The sequence below is a fragment of the Apostichopus japonicus genome, chromosome 17 (assembly GCF_037975245.1).
Source record: "Apostichopus japonicus isolate 1M-3 chromosome 17, ASM3797524v1, whole genome shotgun sequence".
Classification (NCBI taxonomy): domain Eukaryota; kingdom Metazoa; phylum Echinodermata; class Holothuroidea; order Aspidochirotida; family Stichopodidae; genus Apostichopus; species Apostichopus japonicus.
This window is the reverse complement of record NC_092577.1, coordinates 18,242,467-18,267,068: the sequence shown is the minus strand read 5'-3', so window position 1 is coordinate 18,267,068 and position 24,602 is coordinate 18,242,467. Positions and strand designations below refer to the sequence as shown.

Sequence of the window (24,602 nt, the reverse complement as noted above, 5' to 3'; positions counted from 1 at the left end):
AAGACAAAGGGCCCTCGCCTTGGTAGCTGGAGATACATAGATTTACCATTCGGTGCGGCGTGGTCGGATCAGAATATCAAAATTAATGGTATATGGTTCGGCTACGATGCACCTTGTGATGTCACCTGGAACGAGAGGGCTGAGGTATTTGAGAGCAGGCTCGAAACTTTTGGCACCCGCTGGCTTTCGATCTTGGGGAAAGTCACCGTTATTAATCGTTTTGTTTCGCCAGTCTTGTGGTACCCGGGCGCGGTGTACCCAATTCCGCGTCGCGTCCTGGTGCGGTTGGAGAGAGCGATATTTTCATTCATTTGGTCGGGTGGTACAGAGCTGGTATTGTACCAAAAACTGGAGAAGGGGGTACTAGGGGTGGTTCATCTGGGAAGTAAATTAACCTCTTTGTTATTTAAACAATTGTTTGTAGCGGTGACTGACCCAGGGTTGCCTTGTTCATATTTTCTACGTTTTTGGGGCGGATTGCACCTGCGTCGATGGGTCCCGGCGCTGTTTAGCAACAGAGAACCGCATAGTAGTACTCCAAACAGGGTGGTGCGTGTCATTTGCTCCGCTCTGATTGAGCTGGGGAGGTTTGGCCGTCACGTCAGTTTACATCACCAATGTTCTGGATCCAGCTAATAGGATAGAATAATCTGATGGATATAAATATACCAGCTATGGGGATTTTGCCAGTGGGGAAAATTAACCCCGTTTTCTTCGGCATTTTTCCTGTGGGATTTTGAAAATTCCCAGGAGGAAAATTTCACGTGCATTATTCCCGTGGGGTATTTCCCCGTTATTACCCCATAGGAAATGGTCTTTCCCGTGTGCAAAAATCCGTCTTATGTTTTTTTTTTATAGGAAATTCAATTGTTTACTTTTGTAAGGGATGCTCCATAGACTATCGGTCTCGCGGATCATCGGTTTTCTAAAATTCGGTCTCGCGGGCCTTCAGAATTCACCGGAATTAATCGCGCTAAATTCCTCCTACTGCGGGAACCAATACGTGACGGCCAAACCTCCCCAGCCGACAGCGTTTTGAAATCCTTCAGTATGAAAGAACAGGGTGTTCTTGTTCATATCATTCACGGACGTGATTTCTCTAGCGATAGTTCCAATACGTTAATGTAAATATATACGGTAGTAAGTTTCCCGTTTAAAAGTACTAAATAGCGATAGGTAAAAACAAACACCGCTGCCACCATTTGTAGACGCTGGCCGGAGTTAAATTAAAGTTAATAGTAAACGAAATAATATAATAAAGACGACAAAGTCCGTGCGTTACTTTAACAAAATATATCCGTATGCTCTCGTGGTCTACACAGAAGTCCTTGCCTCAGTTTACAGAGGCAAGACTTTTACATAGTTCATTGCACAATGTGAATTGGGTATTAATAGTTGGCAAGCTATTAAAATAGTTAGTCAAATTAGCTAGTTGCCTTTAACCCAGTCGTTTATAATTGAATGCAGTTTTCAGTCGTTATTTGACTTTGTACATATGTAAACTGACCTTAGACTCCCCCGAAAAACTCAACAATACGATTTTGCTGTCTCGTCGAATCGCCATGACAGCTAGGGGTCTGGCAAGCCACGCACCTACGAAAACCAAAAATTACACTAAACAAACTACAAACTATTGAAAGGCCAACGTAAAAACACTTAGTGTGTGGTCAACGAAAAGTGGAGAGCAGCCGAAAACACGTCCGTACTCCACGAAAGCAAACTACAACTCACATTCGCATGAGGTAACGGGACAGACCAATAAAAGACGGAGGAGCATCAGCACATGGGGGAACAGAGCCCTTACTTCTGTTGACATTCCACGAAAAGCCAGTCTGGCTTCATGTATGGATGTGGCATTTGTTGTCTGTAGAAACATATCCAGCTGCGTCTTGAATGCTGTTGGGTTTAGATCTGACAGCTCTGGGTATTTCTTTACGATCACTTCGTCAACGTTTCCTATGAATAAGAAAACAAACAGTCTAAACAGTACTATCTGGAATACTTTTCTGACATAAATGGGCATATGTTATCTACCAGGTAAGTTTACATTCAAAATTCAAAAGAGGAAACGCACCTCTTGTAAGATTTTTTTGCAGATCATTGTAATCTGAAAGGCCAGCATTGGAAGAAATATCGAACCTCTCGTGAAGATTGCCAAGCATCCCATCAACAAGCTTATAATACTGTATCCTGTAGTATTCCTCAGCAGTTGTGGGTTGGTAGCTTGCAGCTGGCCCTGTAATCCGCTTTGGTGGTTGCCTCCGTCTTGGTATCTGAAGCGGGTGTAGGTCGTACTTGTCTGCTGCTAGACTCGTCTCTCCAAAGATTTCGTGAAATGCCTCAGCATTACGGAGCTCTTCGAGCTGTGCAGTGGTCTTAGCAACAGATGCCAGCATTCCTGATTTCAGAAAATGCAAAAAAAGTAAAGGAGTTTGAGTAACTTAAAATTGGTCAATTGAACTACATTGCCCATGAACATGTTTACCAACATATTCATTTCCAACATATTCATTTTACATGTCCCTGCCATTCAATGTTATTTTTTAATCCTATTAATAACGACCTAAACTCTCACCTGAAATGTTAGCAGACTTCGAATGAAGTCCACGGTTGAGTGTTTCCAGTGATGCTAGTGGTTTGTTTGCCACTTTCAAAGCAAGGGAAACCTCTGCTATCTGAAATCTATCAAGGAGGCCGTTTGCTTTGGCAGAGGTATCGGATATCCCGTGGGACATTTCTTCCAGGCTGGCCAGAATTGCTTCATAGTTTTGAATAACAGCGTCAACCGCAGCTTGACGACAAGAGTCACCGAGTTGGGCATTATGGTCTGATATTGGCTGAGCTGGTACCTCCCAACCCTTCAATATCTGCAGCGATGTCCTTGAATATGCCCTAAAAGATAAGTACAAAGAATATAGATAGAGGGCACTGTCTTTGGTACAACTGCTAAATGCATTGGTGAAGTTAATTTTCACTGAAGATTCAGATTTTCTGTCACTGTCCCTGTAATAGACCATCGGATCTCCAGCTTAAAGGGAAATTTAGGGATTCTCAGTGAATAGTATCTTCGCTATCACAAGGATGATGGGTCATTCTCAAAATGCTCAGAACAATGATAAGCGAAACCTTCCGAAGATGATGATAACGTCATAGCCACGTGGTTTTCTTTCACTTCCAATGAACACTGCATGGGGTCCTGCATTGTGGACTCAGTGGAGTACTGAAGCATTGATGATCTAGGCAAGCCTAAGGACGGCCACAGCTCCTACATTCCTAAGTAAGGTCATAGCATAATGTTGGCATTAGTAAAGATCCACAAATTCTTAAAACTATAACTTTGCAATTGAATTTGACTGTGTCATTCTGCTGTGTTACTCTCTATGCTTTATAATTGAGAGAATGATATCATGCATATTCATAATGATAACAAATTTGACATACCTTCTATTTGCCTGATCTCCTGTAGAGAACACCAAGTTCATGGACCCACTGTAGGGCATCACGCACCAGAGTACACTCTGTAACAGCATCCTTCATGGCTAAGTTGGAGACATGTGAGCTGCAGTGAAAGTACATCGCTAGTGGCTGCTTCTCTTTTATCTTAGCTTGGCACCCTCTGTACTTGCACGTAACTTCTCGACTGAACGGCCAAGACGAGCGATTACATCCAGTATCATAATGGAGATAGCCTCACCGGTGGAAGATGCCATTTCATACAAACCTATGAAATCTTCTCTGACATTAAGCTCATCATCAACGGATCTGAAACAAAGACTCTTGTTCAGTTCCATTAATGTCCTGCATACCATCCACCATTACCGCGAATACCACATGACCACGTATGTCCTTAACAATATCACGGATAATGCTGTGGCTTAGCATCTGCATAATCTCTTCCTGGGCTTGATGGGAGGTGAAGTTAGTATCACGGGAAAGGTATGGATCCAAGTGCGGATCATCCTCACTTCGCAACTTGACAGTTGACAAAAATTTACGTTTTCCTCGTCATGTCCTCGAAATGCCATGCCTTGGCGTACAAGGTATCTTACTGAAGTAAATACCCTTACAAGATTTCTTCTGTGGATTTCTTGCTGTTTTGCAGAATGAGAGTCTATTAGTGCTCTCACAGTTTTAGCCTCCTGTGCTTTCAACTGGCTGAGTGCAAAATTGTGTGTAGATGACAATTGGTGTTGCTGAAATCGGTCCAGTGCCTTCTTGCCACGTCCCATGACTTTTTGAAAATTTTGGAATCCAGTAGTGATGAACGCAAGGCCTTTCTGATATGCGTCATGACAGGAAAAACACAGCACACCTTCTTTTTCATGGTCGTAGTGTAGCCATGAGTACATACTAAACCATTTAGCTTGAAAATGGAACTGCTGTTTTGCAACTTTTGGTGGGATACATGATGTATCTTCTGGGTGGTATGGAGAATCAGGCAGATTTCGTCTCCTAGGAATTCCGGTCATGATATCTATCGGCCCATCAGAAGGCCCCATGTGTTGACTGCTTGCCTTTGCATTGGTAGATTCCTCAGTGGCAATTTCCTCATCGCTGCTAATAGTTTGTTGAACATGGTGTATAGCAGTAGCACCACCCGACGCGTTGTTGTTATTGCTCCTGTTGGGGTGTTCAGGGGGAGCAGGTGTTACAACAGATCGTGTTTCTCCTGGTTCCTCTTGATTTGGCTTGAAGCAATTTGTTATCTTGTTCTGTTTGTTTCTTGGGAATCTTAGAGGACCGTCGATCTGCCATGATGCCTACATATACAGTTATACATAGTAGAAAGGTGCTTTTACGTGATCCGCCATGCGGGATACAAAAGGTCACGGCCAAACGGCACTACCGAACCATCCCATTCTGAAAAACGAAACTCAGGTCAAGCGAGCCAAAAAACAACATACGCCCGCCGACCTGCAGCGACAAAAAACGACCAACACCCCCCCCCCCCACAGAAACATTCCAAAAACTACAAAAGGACGACCCGCACGCAGCGAAACGAAAAACCCCTCCCCAGCACACCACTGTCCAAAAAAGGCAGCCCCAGATAAACGGCGAAAATCGCCTTCAACCTGAAGGCGAATGTCAGACTTCACCGCCTCCAGGACTGCCTGCCAACTGGCAACCTTCCCCCTAAAAACCACATCACATCTATTCCGCCAAACATGTCTTTTCACAATAGAGCAAACAAAAATAATGCGATGCAATACAGCAACCGAACAAACTGGAGGGTCTACCCCATATAATATAAGGCCCTGTCCTAGCGACCATGAACGCTCTCCCGTTACACGGTCGGTCCAGGTCTGGAACCACTCCCATAAGTTTAAAACAAAGCAACAATGCCAAAAAAAAACATGAGCGGTACTCTCTAAGCTGTCACAGCCGGTCCTTGGGCATAGTCCATCACCCAATCGCCAATGATACCTTTTAAGGTTGGTCACCAAGGCACCGTGTGCAATTCTCCATGCAAGATCACGGAGCCTGCAACCATTCTGCCTCGAATGCACCGAACGCCATACTTCGGCAGAATGACGTCCTTGTACAAAAATTGCATTCAAGGCCCTATCCCGTAACGAACTGTGAACGAGGGCCGACTGTGACAGGTCAACAGGGGGCAATTCAATCAGAGCGGAGCAAGTGACACGCACCACCCTGTTTGGAGTACTACTATGCGGTTCTCTGTTGCTAAACAGCGCCGGGACCCATCGACGCAGGTGCAAACCGCCCCAAAAACGTAGAAAATATGAAGAAGGTAACCCTGGGTCAGTTACCGCTACAAACAATTGCTTAAATAACAAAAAGGTCAATTTACTTCCCAGATGAACCACCCCTAACCCACCCTTCTCCAGTTTTTGGTACATTACCGCCCTATTGACAAGCTCTGTACCACCCGACCAAATAAATGAAAATATCGCTCTCCAACCGCAACAGGACGCGACGCGGAATTGGATACACCGCGCCCGGGTACCACAAGATGGGCGAAACAAAACGATTAACTACGGTGACTTTCCCTACGATCGAAAGCCAGCGGGTGCCAAAGGTTTCGAGCCTGCTCTCAAGCACCTCGGCCCTCTCGTTCCAGGTTACATCACAAGGTGCATCGTAGCCGAACCATATACCATTAATTTTGATATTTTGATCCGACCACGATGCACCGAATGGTAAGTCTCTGTATCTCCAGCTACCAAGGCGAAGGCCCTTTGTCTTTTCCGGATTCAACTTCGCCCCGGTAGCTCTCTCAAAGATAGATAAATCCTGCGAGAGGGCACGAAAGGAGCCCAGACTCGAAATAACACACGTGACGTCATCCGCATATTGAACGCACTTCACTTTGGCACCCCCCTGGCACAACGAATGGAACAAGTCTTGAGTCCCCTTCCAAAAGACGAGACAGGGGCTCGCTAAACAAAACAAAGTAATGGAGACAGAGGGCACCCCTGGCGCACCCCCCTCTCCACGTTAAAAACCTCCGAACAAGACCCATTAACGATAACAGAACTGAAACTGTCCTGATACAAAACAGAACATGTGAGAATCCGCCCTTTAGTAGCACGGACGTTCACTGATGGACACTGGCCGTTTCTGCACCATTCAAGGTTATTAGTTTGGAAAGTCAGCTTGTATATTACGTAACTATTTCCCTCTCAAGTAGCGTGATTCACCTTAGCCATGCACGCAAATTAAACATAATTTTTACGTTTGATGATTAACCAATTGGTTAATTAACAAATTGATTAACCAAGTGGTCGAATTAACCAATTTGATGCAGTATTCATCAAAATAGGTCAGTCTGAGAAGTTTAATTCTGATCTGAACGTTCAAATTGTGCCGATCTCTCAGCGTGCACCCTCCCTAGAAGAAAAACCCGCGTATTTCAGTTCCGGCGAGACCAGCGAAACCCGGCGATCGTGAATCTGATGCACTACAGCGTTGTAAACACTTTGCCTTGGTCTAAAGATTTGGTCGCTATCAAGTTAAAATTGGAATTAAATGCCCTTATTTGTGTCTCGGCCCTTTGATCAAGTACAATGGTACAGAAAAGACTTTGATTGAAGAGGTGAGTACTACGCTATGTAGCCTAGAACTTCTACTTTCTAGTTAGAACTATGCTACGCTATCTAGCGTAGACCAGGGAGCTGCTACTCTAACCGTTATGTAGGTGTATAGTATATAAACACGGAGATTATATACTATACACTACACACACATAACGTTACGAGTGCCTGTGGCCTAGGCTTGCCCTGTATCACAATCACATCACTCCAATCCTTGTTTCGTTTCGTCAAATGCTAAGGAAGCTTAGATATAGGCTAGGTTCTATGCCTTTGTTTATGTTTTGCATCCTCGAAATTTGTAGCCATGCGCATCACAGTATTTTTGTGTATTATAGCATAGGCCTAGCCTAATACTAATAGTTATACTACTGAGAACACTAGCCGAGGCCTACTTGTAGTTGTATTGCAAGAACTACAGTACAAGCTTAGTCTAGAACTACAAGTAGTGTGAATGAGTTAAACAATGTTTGGACAAGTATATACTTTAGGCCGTGGCTATTCTTACGACTAGTCGTAACAATTATTTATTAACTATTCTTACGACAAAGGCGAATTCAAGCGCAGTAAAGTAAATAAAGCAACTGCGCATGTAGTAGGGGTTACCCTAACCCTGAACATAACCCTAAACCTCAATCCTAACCCTGACTGGAAATTGTTACGCCTCGTCGTAAAAATAGTACTCCTGGCCATAAAATAGCAACTGCGCATGCGTAGTCAGAAATTATTCTTACGACTAGTCGTAAGAATAGCCACTTTGTATACTTTAAGTATTATAATCGGTTCTGATCTTTTGTGCCTTCAGGGTTTTATCTATGCCATAGGGTCATTGATGTGTATTTGACTGTCCCTCCTGATGCTTTCTTTTCTACTATTATTAGTTTATTACAAGTTAAAGAAAAACCTTATCTAAACCTAAGAGGCTAGGTCGTGTCTTACTAGCCATGACCTAGCCAAGGTGGAGCCTACTTTTCAATTGTTCTCAGTTATTATCAATGAACAATCACGGTGACTGATGTCTAGAGCTGAGGTAAATTGACCAAAGGTGTCCATATTTGAATATCTGGCATATATAGGGCCAACGCCATTTTGATGCATGCACAAAATGAGTGCATCCATCCTAGTAAACTCTAGGCTCTGACTAGGCTAAGCCTAGTTCCATGTGCCAGGTCAGTTTTTAGTCTTTATGGCTTGTAAGACCGTTTGTAAAGACCTACAGGAAAAAGCACTTTGCTTATCATAAGAGTTTAAGTTGGGCTGACATATTTTTTACCTAACGATAATTAGTAGTTGTTCTGAAGTCCCTACTGTATATTCTGGTGGTACTGCCTGCCACATTGCAGATAAACTAATTGTTCTGTTTAATAACAAAATACCAAGATCTCTTGCTTTATGGTATACTTTATGGCAAGGGGCACAATTCTCAAGAGTAAACAGCCACCAACAAGTGTTTAACAAATGAGCTAAATGATTAATTTACAGGAGGAGGAGGCTTGTGACTACCACTGTACTCTATTGTACCGTGTATAATTTTAAATTTTGGGCTCAAATCCCTTTCAATTAATGCATGATGTCGCACACCCCACCTCTCCATTCTCCACTTTTGAAAAAGGATTGTATCTTGTGACCATAGGTGCAGCAGGACAGGTGGATTACAAGGGGGGGGGGGGAATATTTCAATGAAAACATGGGCAATGTATTGTTATCTCTGGTAGGGTCAAATAGAACCCATTCATTAATGAGACACCATATTGACTTTTACTTTTCACATGGCATAGTTGAGAACTACACAGTTGGCACAGTTGAGTACCACAAAAATCTTCAGGCAAATCATTACGACCCCACCCCTACCATCCTAATTGAATTGGGCCCATACAAGAGAAAACTTTGAAACTAAAAGCCAAGTCACAGATTATGATCTTTGCACACTGTTCATTTATTGCTTGTTTGTCTTGTAGAACTAACTGTTGACCTTGAGAAGAATAGAGAAGGAGAAAGTAAAAAAGCAGCAAAGCTAAGCAAATCAAGAAACAAAGTAGACGCTCCGCTTCTGAAGAAGTGAGTTGTGACAGAAAAGTTCTGTCATGGATGGCAGAAAACTACTTGGAAGAATGTCCTGTCGTTCTCCATTTCCCGGTAGTAGCCAGAGCTTGAAAGGCCAACAAAGTGGTTGGAAGGCTTCAACTACCAGCGCATAAACTGCCTGACAAAAGTACAGGTGATGGCAATCCTTCAAATACCAGGTGCAGATGTAATATTAAAAAAGAAAACAACATTGAGGATAAACTTTTGGATGGGTTTATGGAGTCGAGGAAACTAATATTTTCATTTTTATGTGACCCATTTTATTGAGACAATGAAGATAGTACCTACCATCTCGTGCAGTGTGAGGATCATGGCTTTCATTTTATTTGCCAGCAGTCAACCACCAACACCTTTCCTCTTAAGTTTAAATACCCTAAGAATAGGCTGCTTTAGTGTTATTGGACTATACAACTATTGGCAGGTCTAATATAAAATTCAAATGTCGTTTGCATAAGGAGACTGTTATGTGTGAGAGCTTTGAGGCAGCACAAACCACATGGTCACATGCTTTTCGTTTTTGCAGTCAATCGCTGAATACTGTATCATTGTGAAGTAGGTCTGGTTGCCCTTTTTCACACTGAAGGTATGGCAATTCTCCAAGTGAAGTCAATTTGCCCCAACCCTCCCCAAACCCACAAACCCATAGCTACAGTACAAGTATGTTATCAATACTAGTCTACAGTGAGTCTCATTGAATGACACTAATGTCTCTAGGTTTATCCCAAGATAGGTCTATGTATGTATAGTAGTTAAGTTAATATGGTTTGCCTAAGGTATTGTCAGGCAACTGGAATAATTGAGAGTGTGAAGGCAGCACACACCATGTTGCTTGGTGTGAAGCTTTGCCACATACTCTTTACTGTTTCTGTTAGTGGATTAAACTTTGTAATACTTAAGGTTTACACTGGGGGAATATATCTAATAGATCATTAGACTATATTGTATATGATAGGCAATTGGCCTAAGGTATTGTCATGCAACTGGAATAAGTGAGAGTGTGAAGGCAGCACACACCATATTGCTTGGTGTGAAGCTTTGCCACATACTCTTTACTGTTTCTGTAAGTGGCTTAATAATACTTTGTAATACCATAGGTCTACACTGGGGGCATATATCTAATAGATCAGTAGACTATACTGTATATGATAGGCAATTGGCCTAAGGTATTGTCATGCAACTGGAATAAGTGAGAGTGTGAAGGCAGCACACACCATATTGCTTGGTGTGAAGCTTTGCCACATACTCCTTACTGTTTCTGTTAGTGGCTTAATAATACTTTGTAATACGTAAGGTCTACACTGGGGGCATATATTTAATAGATCAGTAGACTATACTGTATATGATAGGCAATTGGCCTAAGGTATTGTCATGCAACTGGAATAAGTGAGAGTGTGAAGGCAGCACACACCATATTACTTGGTGTGAAGCTTTGCCACATACTCTTTACTGTTAGTGGCTGAATAATACTTGAGGTCTACACTGGGGGCATATATCTAATAGATCAGTAGACTATACTGTATATGATATCTATATGATACAATATAGGTTTCTCTTAGTTATGAGAGTGTTAGTATATTTCAAGATATTACTAGTGTGTAGAGTAAGCAATAAACCACCCATCCCCCCCCCCCCCCCAACCCAGAACAGGCTCTTGTACAGCAGGTTCATCAAATGGTACAAATGTCATTAGGCCTACACAAAGAATAGCGTAGGACATTTTAATGTGGTATGCAATATCAGGTGACTTATTGGTGAGAGTGTGAAGGTAGCACATACGGTCTAGTTATGCTTCAAGCTTAGCCACATGCTTTTCATTTTGCAGTCAATGGCTGAAATATTGTATCATTGTGTAGATTTTGCACCACAGTATGTTGCCCTTTTTTCACATTGAAGGTATACATGTCAATATGTTACATTTTCCTGTTGTGCAGTTTCCTTCCAAATGATCTATCCTTTTCTCCCCCTAAAAATTAAATTAAAAGCTGCCTCAGTTGTTGAAATGTTCTCCAGATAATTTCTGTATTGATAGAAATATCAGTTTTTGGTTCAAATGATAATTTGTAGTCATGCAGGTGGATGAGTGATGTGTTTGTGATGCCTTGCTTTTAAACTTGATATCTCAAGAAAGGAAGCTTGGACCAATTTCTTATTAAAAACGTTGTTGTGACACGCTGAGTTCAAGAATCAAGAGACTTATTGTTTTTGGTGGTCAAAGGTCATGTGTAGTCAGAATGTGAGAACCTTGCAAACCATATCTATATGCTGAGCACAAGAAGACAATAATTTTGGTCATCAGCTGCCGATGTGAGTATTAATTGTCACGTCTCAATACTCTTTGCTAATTGGTCTATTGCAAGCGGTGGCAACATTTGGGATCAATTAAAGCAAAAGAAGGTACACGTTTTCATGCACTTAATCAACAGTCTTTCTCCAACATGGAGAAGATTGTAATGAACTTGGTTCCTTGCTGTGGAAATTTTCTCTTCAGGTATTTATTTTATTTTATTATTTATTTATTTCATTTATTTGTTTTTTCTCAATATACGGTACATTGTATGTCATACAAACGTTTACAGATATGAAATTGAGTATAAAGAGAAAGGAAGTGATCTAAAAACCTGAAAGGCTTATCGAGTAGAGCCACTCCCTAAAGAAGGAAAATAATTAAGTTATCAGAGTTAACGATATAAACAAAGAAAGATTTCTAAAAAGCATTATGGATCAATAATCACTTATGTAAACCTCGCTTAATTGACTTTTAAAGGAACGTGGTGACTGAGAATCATTTTGTATATGATCATGATGATTAAGTAGATAAGTGTGTGACTTGTCTTTCTCTTTGTTTTTAATTAGCTGTACAGGTTTTTCCTCACAGAAATTACTCATTCTCAGCAGTTGTGTTAACAAGGCAATGGTCATCTGATGTCAGTAGAATGTGATTTCAAATCCATGTGAACATGATATTATTAAATGGACTGGATTTTTTTTTTTCATTTGAATATTCTTGTCAGAATCAATACATGAAATCATAACAAAAGGTGAAAGTATATTTCTGAACAATGCTGCTAGTAATTATTGTTTACTCTGTGAGCCTATAATATGCAGTTTTTAGTAGTTGTCATTGTTAAACATAGATTTCCCAAAATCGTGTAAAATCCATATCAGAACAATTCAGAACTTTTGGTATTTACTGTACATAAGTGCAGTGAATGTGTTTACATCTAGAGGCTCTCACACAGAGCAACAATTTGAGTTCCAGTGACCTATCAAATGGAAAGTTTAAAAATCGCTACAAAAGATGTCAATGATGCCATCTGTGATCTTTCAAAGCAACGCTAGAGTCAATCAGACCCCCCCCCCCCATGAACAAATCCTACCCAAAGGAAGCTTGATGTTTATGCTGAAAACCTTTATACCTTGCCTTCTTCTGCTGTTCACTGTGATAGGACACAATAAAAAGAACCTAACAATGATAAAATCTTGTTTGTTATCCTTTTCTTTGTGCTTTTCATTATTTTGCCTGTACCAAACAGTGTCCCTCTCCACCCCACCCTGACTGCATGTAAGAGGGAACTAATGACACTGTTAAGTTTTATCACATACTACTAGTCAGAGCCTGACAATGTTCCACTCACCCCACCCCCCCTCCACCCCCATGTTTTCATGTGGGACTTATTAATTGTGTATATTTTTGACCTTTCACATGACATTTCCAGTCACAGGCCCTTTTAATTTTTTCCATTGTCTCCCTTCTCCTACTCAAACAAAGACCAGATGTGCTTCTGTAATCGACTTCTACAAGCTTCCTAGGAGACAATAGTAAATAATTTGAAGAAAAAAAAAACAATCCTTCTAGAAGCAACAATACCCCTCCCCAAAGCTGGTATTTAAAAATCCAGTGAACCCACTTACTAACAAAGAATAATTTTTTGGTAAAATCAATTGCTGATTTCTACATATTTATTTGACATTATTACAGTACAATCATGGTGAGATTGAATATCTGGGATGATGGCCTAAAGCAAAAAAGCATGATGGGCGATGTATGGATAAAATTATTGTTGCTGTACATAATAATAGGATCATTTCAGCAAGCAAACCCTCTTATTGTAGCATGAAATAGATCATTTTATTAAATCTATGGCTGATGCTATAATATTACTAGTGACTTAGTTCAAGCAAAGTGTCTGTACAACTAGCCTATAATGATAATTTAGGGAAAAAATGCAACATCAAGCATCAACTTATGCTATATATTAAATGATAGAAGTTTTCGCCTTTGAGCCACACTTCGCAAATCACGATAGGGGTATATCGTTGCACAGTATGGTTCATGGATAGGTATGGGTTCCACTATTTCTGCTAACGCAAGTTAGCTCTATAGATTTTCCCCGCTGACGTACGAAAGTTCTGTACAATATGATGTAACATTTTTGGCATGTTCGATGTTGATAAACAATGGGGAGAGTGGTTTTTAGATAATCCTTTTATTAACTGTAATGCGTTTAAATCATTACATATATTAATGTAAATCACTTATAAATCATTATTAATAATTAAAAAAGGGGAGCTTAGAATCATATCAATCTCTTCAATGGCTTTGTCATATTTCAATTAATAACAATGTATATTCTCAACACCAAAAGATAATGGTACAGTCCAAGTTGAAACGGACGAGATTCAAGCCAAAATAAAGATGGGGAGGAAGTTTGCCGTGAAGAATATGTCTTGAATTGTAAACCGGATTACGAGTTTTCGTGAAAAATGCTTTATAGACGACTATTTTTTAGTTTTAAGGGTGCAATTTCGTACTAAATCGTTCGAGCATTTCAAATTTTGGCATCCTAAATACCAAAATCGAGTTTCGTCTGTCGGATAGAAAAGGAATGAAGCATAGACAATAGCCACGGAAGATCAAATTTCCCGCGAATACCGCAAGAATGCTCGAGGCAGCAAAAATCCTTATGTCCGTACCACTAAAGGGCGGATTTTCAAATGAATCCATTTACGAAAAACCGGGTGCAACTGAAACGTCTCCAATACATTCATTAAAAACCCCCGATCCACCATATCAAAGGCCTTCTGCTGGTCCAGAGACACCAATGCACATGGCAGATCTCGTTCAATAACAAAGTCGGTCAAGTCGCGCAACAACCACAAGTTTTGCTGGATGCAATGACCCTTCACTGCACAAGTCTGGAGATCACCCACAAGATGCGGCATAGCCAGTGCAAGGCGGTTGCACAAAGCCTTAGCCAACAACTTGTAGTCTACATTTAACAAGTCTACATTTAACAAGTCTACATTTAACAAGTCTACATTTAACAAGGACGCTTGTTATGAGGGTCCAAGACTTGGTCCCAGACTTGGGCAGCAAAGAAATCATGCCCAAACGTTGACTTCTCGGCCTTTTGGCTAAGATCATGTGTAGTATCTGTTCCCTTCGGGAATGGTGATACACACCTGACGATGATCACACAGTCACAGTCCCGATGCAAGGGGACTGGGGCTGAGAGCGGATCAGTCGTTTGGTAGTTTGGTTTTCGTGCCCAGGTTCTTTCCTGGGTGACTTTTTCTTAAAAAGTAACTTTGGTTTAAAAGTCCGTTTTGAAAGGCGTCCTCGAAGACGGCTCTGAGGTCGGGTCCTATTAATGCCCAGAAGGTTCATCCCTCGGAAGCCCGTCCGAACCCCGGGGACTTGCCATTCTTCATCTTCGAAAGCGCCTTCCAAAGCTCAACAGTGGTTATTCCGCCCCCAAAAATATCATTGACATCGTGGGGAACAGTTTTTGAGATTCCCCTCAATAAATCAGCCTGTGCCGACTGTGCCACGCGTAAACAAACTCAAATAATAATCCTTGTATACGCGGACAATGCCGTGAGGGTCACTAACCACGGTCCCATCAGTAGCGCGCACAGATGGGACGCGTCTGTCACACGCCGACGAGCTTACGGACTGGTAAAACCTCAGTGAAGGGGTTCCTCGGCTTCCACCGCTTCGACACGGGCCCTGACCAGTGTTCGACTTATGGCCAAAAAATTGCATAGCAACAAATTTCGACAATTGCTATACAATATTTTTGTTGCATAGCAGTTCCCCAATATTGAATAGCAGTTTTGAAATTACCACAAAACAAACCAAATGTTGGCGATCAATGTATTAACTAGAAAATGTTTGTTTATTATTTATACTAGTGTTGCTACGATAATCGTTTTCAATATCGGTATCGGCCGATATTTGCAATATCGGCAGCATATCGGTATCGGTAAAATTTTGCCTTTTTAACAGCAGAGCTACCTGTACTTATTTATACTTGCAATGATTTGTTAATCTGCCCAAGACGATCCATTTCTTTAGCGTCAGTTAAACTCAGATTCATTTTCCATGGAAACCTGACTCTCCGTAACATCTAAAAACACGTCTACGGCGCGCGAATATAACCAATGACCTTCGTGAACCTTGGCCTACACACAGCATTAGTGCAGCATATATACACTGTACTAACCATTCATATCCTCAAAGGCCTCCGTGAAAACCTTGAACATGATGCATACAGTAACTGCACAGTTCAGCAGTGTTGGAAAACCTTGTTCAATTTCCCGCGAACACACTGCCGATTTCCCGCCGGTGTTCGCCTGCCTAGCACGTGCGAGCATAAAGGCGTGGTGTCCAGGGGCCCGTCTTAGGGCTATGGTGGGGTCATGGGGTAGAACCCCTCGTGGGGATCCTGGGGGCGAAAGCCCCTGAAAATTGTTGTCATTTTTTGCGATGTCTGGCGATGAAAAAAATCGCAGTTGAGGATGCAAAATACTGACAACTTTTATTTAAATTGTCACGAAACTGATGAAAATTTTAAAATGACAAGTTAAAGTAGCTATATTATGTTATAAAATGAAAAGAGATTTAATCTGTCTTTCAATCTGTAAAAAGTGCAACTTACCAAACTTCCGATATTAAGAAACAAACAACGTTCAGCAAAGCCCCGTTTCTAGACTGCCTAACAATGAATAGCGTGCACTATGCGTACATTTTTATAACTGCAGTGTTTAACCCTATACCCAACTACTGTACCACGGTACATGTGCTGCGAATTTGCCCAGGTACCTTCCCAACAACTGTGAGCTCATCCCCTCATTCCCCTGTGTAACACCTGTTTGTTAACATTTTTTGGCACGTTGCCAGGGAACCTTTCGGTTACGTGAGATCCGTAACCGCCGAGGTGGTAGGCTATTTGCTTTACACTTAACTATGGTAGGATATTATTTTTTCAGTTTTTTTTTTTTTGCTATACGGTGAAGTGAATAAGTTGTACATTGAGTATAAACTCAATAAATTATAACTTCTACATTGTGATCGACAGTTCGTAAGTTAAGGTTTGAGTGTTTGCTCCCAAATCTGACTAGGAATTTGTATCGCACACATCGGCACAATGTGCGATGCTGATTTGGAAACGTCTCGCAAGTTTGTCGTTTTGGATCGCATTTTGCGATGCGATACCGGAAAAATCGAACACTGGCCCTGACGCGGGCACCGTGGTACTTTTCATCGAGATAGGTCTGCAAAGCGATGACAGCCGAAGGGTCGCCAAACTTCATTTCCGCGCACAGCTTCGAAAAATTTTCTCTTCGACGCCGTGCGCGGGTCACGCAATACTGAATTGCGAAGCGTTTGATGCGCAACTTGACATCATCCCACCATTGGGATGTAGAGGCAATGGCCGGCTTGCGTTTTTTTTTTTCCCTGGACGAACGTGGGTTTCAGGTTTTTCAGGAATTTACAAATTCCTTTGAAATCAGAGTTAGGATTTAGAATGTGGGTTAAGGATACAGTTTCTATGAAATTGCAGGATTGTCGTTCATAATCTGGGGTCAAAACTAGGAAAAAAGATTCAGAACATGTTTTTGGAAAAAGCGTCACATGTTTGGAATCCAGGGATTTGATTGGCCGATGCCCACGTTCGTCCTGGGAAAAAAAATACGCGGCCGGCTTCAATGTTTGCCATCCTTTGTACCTGGTCTCGAAACCTTGGCGGAACTCTGCCTCACCAAGAATCAGACAGTTAAGCTTCCATTGGCCCCGCCCGATCGGGAAAAAGGAAGCCAAAACAACACGTGCTACTACAGTGTCATGGTCAGAGATGCAAGAGTAGGTAGGTTGAGCCGTTGAAGACGGATTATGAATCCGCTTAAGAAGCCGAATATGCTTATTTATGGTGTGCATGTCGACGGTGTGCTGCAAAAATTGGGTCAATTAGGCCTTCCAGGAGCAGCGTACTAAAAATTTGCACCGTTCAGTAGCGAGGCTTGTTACTTTTTGATACTGATATTGTGTTAACATTACAAACTCCCCCGCCCCCCTCCCAAAATAAAGTTCTCGTGGTAACATTTTTTCCAAAAGCGTCTGGTGTCTGCAGCACTACTATTCTTTATTGGAGATTGTATGTCCCGTCAGACGGCTGGAGTTTCAATTCCCGGTTTAGTTTTAACATAGACATGTGTCCCGTCAGGCGGGTGAAACTATCAGAAATAAGAGAACGCTTAAAGCACAGGAATAAGAAATGACACTTCACATTGTGTCTCATAACCGTGCCACGAAATCCACACCGTGAAGAATTCTAACGACTGACGGATTCGCTCCACTGATTCAAGTGTATTGAAGATTTTGTTAGTTAACGTTCAACGAAAAGTTACAGCATATTAATAGTGAGTGGTGCCCTACTGTAAGTTGTACGATTATCTGTACGTGCAAAGCTACTTACGAGCTTCCGTGTACAAACCATACTCTTGTCAGATGTACGGTGGGTATGTGTTATATGAAAGACTCGTCTTGAGTTACCTTGAGTGCTTTTTACGTGACCCGCCATGCGGGATACAAAACGGAACGGCCAAACGGCACTACCGAACAAGGGCGGCGGAACCGGGGGGAGGGGGGCACAGGGAGCACGAGCCCCCCACTTTTCCTCAGGATAAAAATATGCCCTTTTTTCTACATAAAAATTGTACTCTTGATCACCTTATTAGGTCAGCGATATTTCAGTAAGAGATCTGATCCTAATTTAGAAATATTGAGTTTCTGTGGATCAACTGAAATGTTTACTACCACAAGGTTTCTAACATTCTGGTGAGTGCCATTCATAGGCGTAGGAGCCCAGTTTGATTAGGGGGGGGGGGGGCTTGCCCGGAAAATATAAGCAAAATTTTTCGCGCGCTCCGCTCGCGTTCAACATGTTAATGTGAATATCATATAGGCATGCATCGGTTATTACATCAATTACGCCAAAAACATACAATCGTTTGCCGTGTTATTACCCTTCCATATTGGTTCGAATTATTGGGGAAGTCGTTACAATAATAATTATCATAATAATATGAGGTTAACCATCGAAAAACACATTGCAAATTAGTTTTCTTTCAGTAGGTGCCCGAAAAATTATCAGCATATTCCCAGAACCCTTATCAAAATTCCTCACGAGAACCTCGCGAGAAACTCTTCGTGAGATTTTGGGCACATGAGAAATGTAAATTCTCATGAGAAAATGTTGCGAGAAACTTCTCGCGAGTAGTAACTCATGAGAGACAGCACTTCTCGCGAGAAATTTCTCATGAGAAACAGAACTTCTTGCGAGAATTTGGATACATGGGAAAAAAATCATCAGAAAAAGCTGTAAAATATCTTGGATTCTCTGAGAGATTTGTTGTTATACCCTACCTTAAAATCACAGTTTCCTACCACTAATTGTCATAACAATAATATATTTACATTCCGACTGGGGCTCACCGATGAAGCTTTGCATTTGATAAAAAAAAATGTGATCCTAAAATATCTAATAAGCCTTATCTTTATTTTTTTTTAATTGTCTCCCTTACAAAAAAATCCAACATAAAACCCATAGGAAATCGGTCATTTCCTATAAGAATAAGCAAAATTCTGTGGGATTTACAAGTGTATGTGGGGTTTTTAGGAAAATTCCTATGGGTTATTTACAAATCCCACATGACTTTTAAATTTATGTGTGATTTTCAGGAAAGTTTGTGTTTTTTTTTTCTACAAATCCCACATGGTTTTGTTATATTCCTATAGGATTGCAAGATTATGTGGGATTTAACCGAAATTCATGTTTTTTTTTTTTACAAATCCCACATTATTTTGCAGTTGATGTGGAAATTCCTGGAATATTCATGTGGGTTATCATAAATCCAACATTAATTTCATTAAATTATGTGGGATTTAAAGTTTACATGTGATTTTCAGCACACTCATGTGGGTTTTTCAGAAATCCATTATGATTTTGCAGTTTGTGTCGATTTTTTAGCTACAATGAAAAATTCCCAAATTTTATGAGAAATAACTTCTTATGAGATGGTTAAATCTGTATGCTGGACGTCTCTATGTTGCCAAAAAAGAAAAAATTGTTATCAAAATTTTTCGGACCCAATTTTTTCGGACGAACATTTTTTTGGACTCAAATTTTTGGAGCAACATTTTTGGGACCAACATGTTTTTCGGAATCGAATTGAAGGAGCAAAATTGAGTCCCCCAAAAAGTCAACTTCCTGAAAAATTTGCTCCGCAAAATTGTTGGTCCAAAATCATTTTGGTCCGGAAAAAATTGGTCCGAAATCATGTTGGTCCAAAAAAATTTGGGTCCAAAACAATTTTGGTCCGAAAAGTTTGGATCCGAAAAACATGTTGGTCCAAAGAAATTTGGGTCCAAAACAAATTATGAGTCAAAAATTATTTGGTATTGTCGGAAAATAAAGAATATAGGGATGTCACCCTTCCTCCGGTGATAGTATACGTAGCATACACCTGTATTATTTTTATGTGATTGAGACGGGCTCGCATCTATATTTAGATCAGTGATTCATAGTCTATGAAAGTAAGACGCATGTTGCCAAATCAAGATGAAGATAACAATAATTAATGTTTAAATTATATTATGATTCAATCCTTTCTTATTTATTGTTGTTAAAATGTTATCAAAAATAAATTGATTGTATTTACAATTTTCAGTGGCACGAAACTCTCAAATTGGAAGGCCTAAGACAATTTTCTCCATTTTTGATAATCAGATTTTGTACGAGGTTTAAGTTGAAGTTTGACTTCAACACCATATTCAATTTAGAAATAGTTTGTAAGACATATCTGCCCTGTCGTCTCCATCAACTTTCTTTGGAAATTTGCTCATTTTAGTGAACACCTCCTGTCGTGTTTACTCTAGTATCAAGGTTTATTGTTTCTGTCAACGGATCTAGTGTTTAAAACAGTTTGGATTCATTATTTCCAGTGATTTGCCCGAGTGCATTTTCCCAATTTCAACTGTTCTGATGTTGTATGTTGTTCTGATGCTGATTCAAATGTTGTAGTAGCCTATACTATAGCCTACCACTTGCAATTTACGTGGTTCAGTACATTAGTCATTTTCCTGCAAGAGAAGAAGTGTAAATATGTTGGAAGCTTGCTGGGGACCGAAGAAGATATTAACTGAATAATTGCTATAACTAACGGTGCTTTCAATTACACACTCAAGTATTTTCAAAAGCAAAAACATAAGCATTAACATTTGTGAAAATTCCTAAACAACTTTCAACTATAACTCACCCAAGAAGGTCTAACAAAGAATGGGAGTATTATTATTAACCACCATCATCGGCCTACCTGTTATTCCTTAAACTTGGAGGTAAGACTAACTTAATTGTTAGGCCACTGGCACTACTATTATGATTAGTGTTATGCTACGCAGTACGTGTAACCGTTGTTAGGCTGCATTTAGCAATACACAAGTACAATGACAGTGAGTAGCCTAAGCTTCTACTGGGTACTGCAGTGCATTCTCAACACCAAACTGTGCATTCTAAACACCAATTAACATTATGTTATGTGTGTATTGTACTAGATTGAACAGTGGAACATATTCTTCTAATTGATTCCAAACAAATGCTGGGACTAAGTCTCAGTAGTTTACTTGAAGCCTACACTCATTTGGTAAAGATTTCTTGAATTTCCCATGTGAATCTAAATGGGTAGGCTATGTGATATTGTTTAGATGCAGGCCTGGGAAGTGCCATTTCCAGCAATATGGGAGGCATTTTTGGCCAAACCCGCCAATGGTGGCACTTTGATAGTGTCTTAGATAGTACGTATGTGTCAAGCAAATGCCCCCCCCCCCCCCACCACACACTTTCAAAAGCACATCGACATCCTTGCATGTATTGATCCATAATGAAAGTATCCTGCCACTAAAAAGGCAATCATCCGGATGAACATGACAGAAAAACTAAAGGATGAGAGGAGAGCATATAACAGATAAGATTAATTAGAACTGTTAATGGCTTCTTTTTGGTTTCTTGCCATTGGTTTCTTGTACAGCCATAAAAAATAAAAAATAAATTGATTCTCATCACTGACTTCTGAAAAACCCTGTTGCCAGGTACTTTTTATGTTTTTTATTTTTTATCTCAAATCAACTTTTAGTGTGGTCTCACTGGGCCCAATCTGGTACTATAAATCGTGTATCCAGGATGTTCTTGTCAAGTTGACTTTCCATCGAGCATCAATTAGTCCGACACTCACTCAGCCATATTGATACGACATGATCTCGATTACGAGAGAACTGTTTTACTGTGGGATTTGGTCAGTGCTTTCAGGCAATATATTAATGCCGAAACCATAAAAACTATGTCAGAAATCAACTTTTCGGTTTTTTATGGAGCCCCACTTAGGTGTTGGTGAAAATTGGGTATATACTGTGTGTTCAAATAGGGGATAAATACGAGGGTAGCCGGTCACATATGTGATTTAGGACAGATGATGACGTCATCGCAGAGGCTAAGCGGACCAAGGCCAAGGTCACTGTGATGATGTCATAAATACAACTAAAAAAGTCTTTGAAGGAAGATTTTATTACATTTTTCAAAGATCAAGGAACTGTGACGTCATGTGACATATACACAATATATCGACTGTAGCACAATCAATTGCTGTTTGTGATCTTAATATCTCCAGGATTCCATTTCCCACGTTTCAACTGATAAACCCACAGGATTCATTTCCCACATGTCAATTGAAATTTGAAAAAAAGAGGCATGAGATGGAGATTTACCATGCAGCGTGAGGATCTCGACTTTGCGGACGATATTGCCTTGTTATCGGCAAAGCATGACCACATCCACAGAAAGTAGAAGAGATGGCAGGAAGAATCGGTTTGAATATGAATGTGAACAAATGTAAGCACATGAGAATGAATAACAGGGTTGATGCGCCACTGAAAATCAACAACATAGAAGTGGAAGACGTAGAAGAGTTTTGTATATCTGGGGGCCAAAGTCAGTAAAGATGGAGGAGGTACAGAAGACATCAAAAACATTAGGAAAGGCACGTGGTGCATTTAGAAACCTAAGAAGAATATGGACAAATGGTGCAATAGGCAGAAAGACAAAACTAACACTATTCAAAACGCTAGTAAGATCAGTGCTGTTATATGCAAGTGAAGCATGGAAAGTGACAAAGAGAGAGGAGCAAAAGTTGGATGCTTTTCAGTTCAAGTGCATACGAAGAATACTGAAGATACCTTGGACAGAACTAGTTAGCAATGACAGAATTGTGCAGCAAACAGGCATAAACAGAATAAGTGTAGAGGTACGGAGACGCAGATGGAATTGGATTGGTCATATTATGAGGAAGGAGAGGAAATCATGCAAGAGTAGCAATGGAATGGGCACCAGAAGGAAAGAGGAAGGTTGGCAGACCCAAGACGACTTGGAGAAGGACAGCAACTAAAGAGAGAGACAAGGATGGCTGGAGAAGCTGGTCCGATGTGAGAAGAGCTGCAGAAGATCGACAGGGGTGGAAAGAGAGCATCTTGACCTTATGTAACAGACGTTACGGAGAAGATTAAGATAAGACGTCATTTGAAAACCCACAAGATTCATTTAGCACATGTCAATTGAAAACCCACATGACTCATTTCCCACATCATTTGGAAACCCACATAATTTTATTTCCCACATGTATGCCGTGGGTTTTACTTCATTTCCCACGTGCCAAAATCCCATAGGATTCTACTCTTTACCCACGTGGGGAAATTCATGTGGGTATTTGTTGTGTGATTTTTTTGTAAGGGCTGATAAAATAGTTTAAGCCCATTTTCTTTATGAACACGTTCTATTGAACCTTACAATGTACATTCAGAGGAAACCACCACCATAAACTGAAAAGAAATGTATTTGAAGAAATCAGTATCCCTTGAAGGCCTTCTCATCTCTTTAACTTGGTAGACATCTTAAGTCGTATGGTAGAGACGTTTGCTCCAGGAAACTGTTTCTGACAATATGCTGTAGATAATCATAGCCTTGTTTGAAATAATCAATATGGCTATGTTAATGCAGTTAAATGTTTTGTTAGATTGTCTTTATGCATGTTCTTACAAGAGCTACATCGCAGGCTGTTTGAACGTTATGGGATTAACCTAGAGCCAGTTTTGTTGCTACTGGGACAAACAGTATGAATAACATTTTGTACCCTATTCCGCGTCGCGTCCTGGTGCGGGTTGGAGAGGGCGATTTTTAGCTCATACCAGCATGCTGGTGTGAGTTATTGTTACAGTGCGGCGTCTATCACTCTATCATTCTGTCACTCTATCCGTCAACAATTGGTAAAACCGCTCCCACTCGCACAGTGTTTGATGGAATTTCATGAAACTTGGACACAAGGACCATTGGGTATAGGGCCATCAGAAATGGTCTGAAATTTGGGGTCAAAGGTCACCTGTGGGCCGTAATGGGCCATTTTGTGGAAATACGCAAAATGCTTCTTCTCCTACAGATTCCATGGTACAATGTTGAGGGTTTGTCACGATAGTACTATGGAAGTTTTACCTTCAGGGTGTTCATGAATTTGAGATCAAAGATCAACTAGGGGTCTTTTGTGGCCCGGGCCGCGGCCCTATTATTTTCAAATTGCTCCTGTTCGTACAGTGTATGGCCAGTTATAATGAAACTTGGTGACAACGTTCCTCGGGATGAGAGTTACGAGGTGTGTTCGGAAAATTGAGGTCAAATGTCATTTAGGGGGTCATCGGGGTCATTCTTTGTAATATTTTCAAATATCTCAATCTCCTCAAGATTTTGATGGATCATATTCAAAGTTGAACTGATGATTGTTGGATTGTGTATGAATAAGGTGATGCGTAATAATTTTTGGTCAAAAGTTAATTAATTACAATTAATCCCCATTGTTGAAAAAAATCTGAGCCTTCACCTTTTGCCAAAGCTCCTTTAATTTGTCTCCCAATCTCTGCAGTGTTTGTTTACATTTGTGGTTAAGCTCTGCAGAGGCTGTTAGTGGAATTAAAGCAGGACTGGGAGTTGTTATTAACTGTTGAACTGTAAGCATGAGAACCCTATAGCCAATCAGCACTTGCCGATTCTTAGAAGTCTTTGAGCCTGAGGTATGTAGGCAGCCAGC

General features: G+C 40.7%; 1 protein-coding gene and 1 pseudogene across 1 annotated transcript; one reads left to right on the top strand and one right to left on the bottom strand.

Moving 5' to 3' along the window:
• Positions 1-1,751: 1,751 nt before the first annotated feature.
• LOC139984280 (uncharacterized) lies at positions 1,752-3,021 on the bottom strand. The gene is made up of 2 exons (XM_071998123.1): positions 2,576-3,021; positions 1,752-2,398 (listed from the first exon to the last, which is right to left on the bottom strand). The coding sequence occupies exons 1-2, from the start codon at positions 3,015-3,017 to the stop codon at positions 2,031-2,033; spliced, it is 810 nt and encodes a 269-aa protein (XP_071854224.1). The 5' UTR covers positions 3,018-3,021; the 3' UTR covers positions 1,752-2,030.
• Positions 3,022-14,532: 11,511 nt separating this feature from the next.
• Positions 14,533-14,745, top strand: LOC139957858 (U2 spliceosomal RNA; annotated as a pseudogene).
• Positions 14,746-24,602: the final 9,857 nt, after the last annotated feature.